Source organism: Arachis hypogaea, chromosome 16, assembly GCF_003086295.3.
Source record: "Arachis hypogaea cultivar Tifrunner chromosome 16, arahy.Tifrunner.gnm2.J5K5, whole genome shotgun sequence".
NCBI classification, from domain to species: domain Eukaryota; kingdom Viridiplantae; phylum Streptophyta; class Magnoliopsida; order Fabales; family Fabaceae; genus Arachis; species Arachis hypogaea.
Window position 1 is genome coordinate 123,427,947 of NC_092051.1, and position 6,520 is coordinate 123,434,466.

General features: G+C 29.6%; 1 protein-coding gene across 1 annotated transcript; it reads left to right on the forward strand.

Annotated features, from left to right (window-relative positions):
* Positions 1-254: 254 nt before the first annotated feature.
* On the forward strand, positions 255-3,974 carry LOC112754839 (binding partner of ACD11 1). The gene is made up of 8 exons (XM_025802624.3): positions 255-479; positions 606-709; positions 1,250-1,325; positions 2,035-2,106; positions 2,196-2,261; positions 2,501-2,841; positions 3,014-3,137; positions 3,416-3,974. Exons 1-8 carry the CDS (start codon positions 474-476, stop codon positions 3,434-3,436), a joined length of 810 nt encoding a protein of 269 aa, XP_025658409.1. The 5' UTR covers positions 255-473; the 3' UTR covers positions 3,437-3,974.
* The last annotated feature ends 2,546 nt before the right edge of the window (positions 3,975-6,520 follow it).

Here is a 6,520-nt window from a genome sequence, read left to right on the forward strand (position 1 = left end):
TTCTAATGTTAATATTTCTCATAATTTTAAAAAATACAAAAAATTATAATATTAAAATATATCACTAATCTCATTTCCATTTAAAAAAAATTAGCCAATTTTGGTTCGGTGGTAACATTTTTGTCCACATAATTTGCAACAAAAATATATTTTATCCAAAAAAAAATATTTTTAAAGTTAATATTTAAATAATCAATTAATCATAGGATTACACGTATTAAATAATTAATAATTTTCTTAATGACATTCGGCAACTCATTATACAATATACAGCCTACCATTACATTCTTCGTCCTCTCTTCTCTCTTCTCTCTTCTCTCTTCTCTCTCTCTTGTTCAATTCAACAAAACTCTCTGCTGTTCCTGTTCTTGTTCTTCGTCTTCTGTGACACACCAATAAACCATCACCATCACTCTACGCATTCGCGGACGCCAAATAAGAAGCATCTTTCCCTTGTTTCTTCAAACATTGCAATGCAGGTTACTGCTCACTTTGTTCAAACTTCTTCTTCTTCTTCTTCTTCTTCAAAATCCATTTCCCCTCTTTTCTGAGTTTCCGTTACTTCTTTATTACTTTATTTTTTATTTATTTATTTTTTGGTGCAGACTAGGACGGTTCAAGTGAAGCAACTCTCAGATCTAGCCGGTGAGAGAGAGATTCACGAGTTCTTCTCTTTCTCCGGAGAAATTGAGCACATTGAGATCTTGAGGTACGTACTTTTCTCATTTTCTGTGCAGAAAATTCTTAAATTTTAGCTTATTTATTTCTTAGAATTTGAAGAAAAAAAGAAGGTTTCTTGAATCCAGTTTTCGTTAGCTCGAATTTTTAAGACCTCTGGCTAGGATGTTTGGGGGGGAAAGAAAAAGTACAAAAGGTAGACAAGAAATCACGTGCTGCTCTTAACAGTTAACGCTTAAACATTTTATTTTTAATTTATTGATATTAAATTTCATTAATTGATGTATTGAGAGTAAAGCAAAGCTGAATAAGGTAGGGTGTAACTTTAACCATCATTCTATTTTATTTTACTTATTAATTTATTTTGGCCTTACTCAATCCCAGCTAAGAAGTTAAGTGGAAGTTTGGTACACTTAAGATGTTCTGTTTTAGGATTTGAACTAGTATTCTATGCTGAAACTATATGTGGCTTGAATTCAGCTCCTGCAGTTGCAGCATTTAACATCCTTTTTTTTTCCCCCTCTAAATAACAAAATGATAAAGATATTATATTGTGGCTCTTTTTTTGCAGTGAACATGGGAAATCAAAGACTGCATTTGTGACATTTAAAGACCCCAAAGCACTTGAAATTGCATTATTGTTATCAGTAATGTCTCTTAGCTATTTTGATCATTTTGCTAATGAAATCTTTTAATCATGCTTGTTATGTGTGTCAGACATGTTGAAAGTGCTCTATTGTGATTTTGAGAAGTTAATGCTTTTTGTTATGTTGAAAATTTATGAGGTTGTGAATTAAGTTGGTTCATATTGTAAATAAGAAACTATGTCGTGTTTGTTTCAAGTAGAATAATGTTTGTCATATCTGTTATACATCAACATTAGGTGCTGTGATAGGTGCTGGGATATGATGTAAGATTGCACACCTTGCAATAGATGTTTAACAAAACGTCACTTGTATGACAGTATTATGGGGCAACCTGGTTTATATAAAGATATAGTTCCCTCAATAATTAAATGAATTCAAGTGAACTCTAGAAGGAACTATGACATTGAAGCCCTCAAGAATCGAGAAGCCACTTTGGAGCTTCTGTTAATTAGATTGCAAGTTGTGAAAAATGTTTCATTTAAGTACATTTATATATATGTTGATAATTGACATTTCAAGTTGAAAGGACCAATTTCTTGAAATTAGAACCAAGTCTATAACCAGAAATACCTTATCTTTCTGACCTATTTTTCACTCTTTTGTCATGGTCACATGTTGTCATTGATACTGTTTTGGGAACTTATTCATGTAATACAAGCTTTTTCACCTTATGGCTTCTGGAAGTCAAAGTTTTGTTGTCTTTTATCAGGGAGCAACAATAGTAGACCAGATTGTGAGTATAACACCAGCTGAGAACTATGTACTGAATTCTGAGTTGCAGGTACATATGGAAAGAACTCTTAAATAATATATATTCTTGTATGATGCATTGTTGTGAATTTCTGAACTTATAATGCAAAATTTATGCAGGAAGTACAAAAGGTGGAAAATGCTGTAAGTGTAGCACCATCCGGAGATGTTATGCTGAATAGCGAGGTAAATAAAAATTCATAGTTAACGTTTTTTTCCTGATTAGCTGTTCTCGATTTGCATGTGCCTTGGAGTTGCAAAATAGTTGAGAAGATTAATTCAATATTTCTATTCCATGCTATCTCTTTTGGTTCGCATTTTGAAGAGTTGTTTGAGGATAAAGTACTAATCAGTAATCAACATATTTGTTTTCATGTTCTCTTTCTCCAACTGAGCTTATGTTCTTTTTACTGCATCCCTTTCAGGAGGGGAAAACCAGCCCCACTAATGGAAGAATGTACCTTAATAGAGCACAGGATGTAGTTACGAATATGCTGGCAAAAGGTTCAGCAATCAGACAAGATGCCGTTAATAAAGCTAAAGCATTTGACGAAAAGCATCAGTTAACTGCTAATGCATCGGCAAAGGTCATTTCCTTTGACAAGAGAGTTGGACTCACAGAAAAGTTGACAGTTGGCATTTCTGCAGTGAATGAGAAAGTGAAGAGCGTGGATCAGAAGCTTCATGTTTCCGATAAAACGATGGCAGCGATATTCGCAGCTGAGAGGAAGTTGAATGATACAGGATCAGCTGTCAAAACTAGCAGGTTTGGCTGAATATGAAACATGATCTCCGTTGCAGCTTATTTTCTTGGATTTCTGTATGGAATTAAAGAAAAATAAATTTTAGATTTTTTCCTAGATCATACCCGGATGAACTATAGTCTGTATTATTTGGATGTCAACGATGATGAAGTGCATACTTGTGGTCCCTTGCAGGTATGTGACTGCCGGAACGGCATGGTTAAATGGTGCTTTTAGCAAGGTGGCGAAAGCCGGACATGTTGCCAGTACTAAAACAAGAGAAAAGTTTCATTTCGCTGTTTCAAACTTGACTGCTAAGGTTGGCTTTGCTCTTACAGTATCACTCTGACAAATATATATATATGTTTTTCAGGGGGGTGGTGCTGGGTAGTCTGGTAGAACTAGCTTGATTTCATACCTTTTAAATATTCATTCTGCAAGAATTCAAGAAATACTTGCATGCTATATGAGCATATTTGATGCTTATATTAGAAACATTTACAACCACTCTTTTTTTTTTTTTTTTTTTTTTTAATTTTCAACTAAATTATTTGACGGGAATCTTGTGTGATAACATGATTTTGTTCAATTATGCAGGAACCTTCCGTGGCTGCTTAGGCCACAATTTTTGGTAAATCACGTTGACTTCATCAAATCCTTTATGAAGATCTCTTTCAGACTTTAAAGCATGTTGTGTGGTCAACAAGGTGTTTTTTTTCATTCACTCTTTCAAGTTGTCCTTCAGCTCTTAGATGCATGGGCAAGTATGGTGATTCAATTTAATCCTATTATTTTTTTGTATTCTTTTGTCACTCTGGTATTTTTAGCTGTTGCTTCTTTGTAATTTAGCGTTGGTGATTTTTGGGTTTGTTTTCTCATTTCTTTTTGTCCTTTTTTTCTTTATTTTTTTTTTTTTTGTGAAAGGAAAAATAGTTATAGGTGTGAATTGTGATGCTATTGTATTTCGTTATTCAAAGTTATTTTTGAGGGGGAAAAAATAGTTGTGCCTGTATTCATGTAAGAAGACCTATATCTTGTTCTTCTTCTCCATTCAAGGATTTCTGTGAGAAATAATCTTGCAGTCCATAGAATTTTATTTCCTTTACATGTACCATTGGTGAATATTGTGAAGTAAAAATGCAAATATTCTTTCAAATTATGTACAAAAAAGATAATAATAATAATAATAATAATAATAATAATAATAATAATAATAATAATAATAATCTGTGGAATTGTAAAGAAAAGAAATAATACTCATCTTTCAAATAACATAAACCGATCTACATTTTTTATTAGAGTTTAATCAGCAAAGAATTTAGAATATTATCCGAAAACACAGTCATTTGGATCCTTGCGGGCGAAATGATTGAAATTTCAAATTTAGTGCTCCCTGCTTTTGACCAAAATGATGTTTGTTGTCGGCTAATCAATGGTTTAATTGTATATTGTAGTACTACTGTCTACTGGTAAAACCTTGAAATAAGTAATACAGAAAAGGTTTTGAATTGTTGGATTCAGTTTGAATCCGTATATACCATTACATCAATAATTTACTATGTATATTTTATTTTCACATGCTTTCACGTGTAAATTGTGTTTCCTTTCTAATTTTTTTTCAGGTGTCCTTGACTCTGCCATCTTCAGGGTCTCAGATAAAATAAAATATTTACTGGAGTATACTATTTGAATTTTTGATAAAATAATTTAAAAAAGATATTTTTTAAATGATGATTTTAGTTTGATAAAATATACTTTTCTTTTTAAATGGTAAATTATTTATATATTTGATCCAATTTTTGTTGAAATATTTGAAAAATTATTTATACAGTACGTACAAAAATTTGAGGAAATATTCTGCACTCAATCCTTTATCATTTTTTTTTATTTTTTGGTAATTTATGTAAAAAAATTGCAAAACAAAAAACTTGTTGAGCACAAATCACTGAATTTAGAAGGTAGAAAAATATTATTTTTTAAATAAATTTGTAAAGATCACCAGGGTGACAATGGGACGTAAAACCCGTCCGTTTCTACATATTCCTATAACTATTAAAATTTAACAAAAAAATTAATTTTTAAAATTTTTATAATTATGATCACGTACATAACATAAATTAAAAAATATATATAAGAATGACAAATATCAAATAATATTATTAATAATTTTATTAATTTTTTTACATATATATTATATATTAAAATTATATATATATATACTAGGACGGACTAAGATGAATATTCTATAACTGGATAGGAACAGAGTGGGTATCCACATTTTACAAATTTTAAGTAGTGTTGCCATTTTTGTTAGAATCTAAGATTTTTTTTTTTTTTATGGAATATGACTTTGTATTTTTTTATTGTTTTTGTTAAATTGAGATTCTCTTTAAAGGACTAATTTTTTTTCAAATAACATTTTATAAAAATTGAATATTTTAGGAGATGGTTTTCTCTATTTGTTGGAATTAATGATTTATGAGGAGGGCTGAGATTGACTGCATTTTATTTTGTATAAGGTTTGCAAATTACAAGGATTTTTTATTTTTATAAATTAAATAAATGTAATAATTATCGAAATAAATAATTTAAAAAATATTTACCGAAATAAATATTTCTATCTTATTTTGTTTATACTGTAAACGAGATAAGATGGATTGACGCGAAACGTGTATATCTTGTTTACAGTGTAAACGAGATGCATGTATTTTAAAAAAAATTGAAAATAAAAAATATTTAATAATATCAATAATCCAAATTTTTAGTATGCAATTAGTACATAAAAATGTTGGTAGAAGAGATTAAAATGAAAAGATGAAAGCGTGAAGTTGAGGTTAATTTTTTTACATATTATCAAAGCATGAGTGCAATACAGGAATATTATGCTAATTTAGTGTAATGTACCGACATGGGAATTGAAAATATAATAAAAAAAATCGTTAGTAACGATTTCAAAATGGACAAAATGATATGAAAATGAGACTAACGATTTTTAAATAGGACAAAAATTATAGAAATGGGACTTATAATTTCAAGTAGGACAAAAATGTGTTTGGAATCTATACCATCATGAAATTGATAGTGCTGATTTCCTTTTTTAAAATTTTTGAAATTATTTAATTCATAAACATGAGTAATGATTTGTTTGTTAACTTCTCTATATATAGAGTGGGTGAATGTAATGTCTTGCGATTCTCGATCTATTCTCCTCTTTCTAATGCTCTTCTTTTACTTCTTAATTTTCTTATTATTTCTTTTTTCATGTGTGCAAGCTATTTTTTTATTTCATATTTGCGGGTAAATTTTTTTTATTCATTTTAGTTATATAATTATTTTATTTTAAGACCATGATATTTAGTTAATTCTTTTTAAAAATTATAATAGAAATATAATTTTCGTGATCACAAAAATGAATAATAATATTAGTTTTAAAATTTATTATAATAGTCAAATTTTATCTAAAACAGCTGAAGGTGTGATATTTATGTGTAATAATCCTTGTATATCTGTTCTTTCTTTTATGGCGTTCTTTGAAGAATTTAAGAGTTATATTTGTCAAAATATAGATTCGCATATACCAAAGAGGGTGACAAATATTTTATACAGACGACCTATATTAGTATTCGGTGGATTCGTTCAATTTCAGGCGATGTGCATCGATGATGACATAAGCCTGCAAGAGATGTTCTCAATCTACTATCC

Coding starts and splice junctions, on each gene's coding strand:
- LOC112754839 (XM_025802624.3), top strand. Junction 2,107..2,195: donor TACTGAATTCTGAGTTGCAG/GTACATATGGAA, acceptor AAATTTATGCAG/GAAGTACAAAAGGTGGAAAA. Junction 2,262..2,500: donor ATGTTATGCTGAATAGCGAG/GTAAATAAAAAT, acceptor CATCCCTTTCAG/GAGGGGAAAACCAGCCCCAC.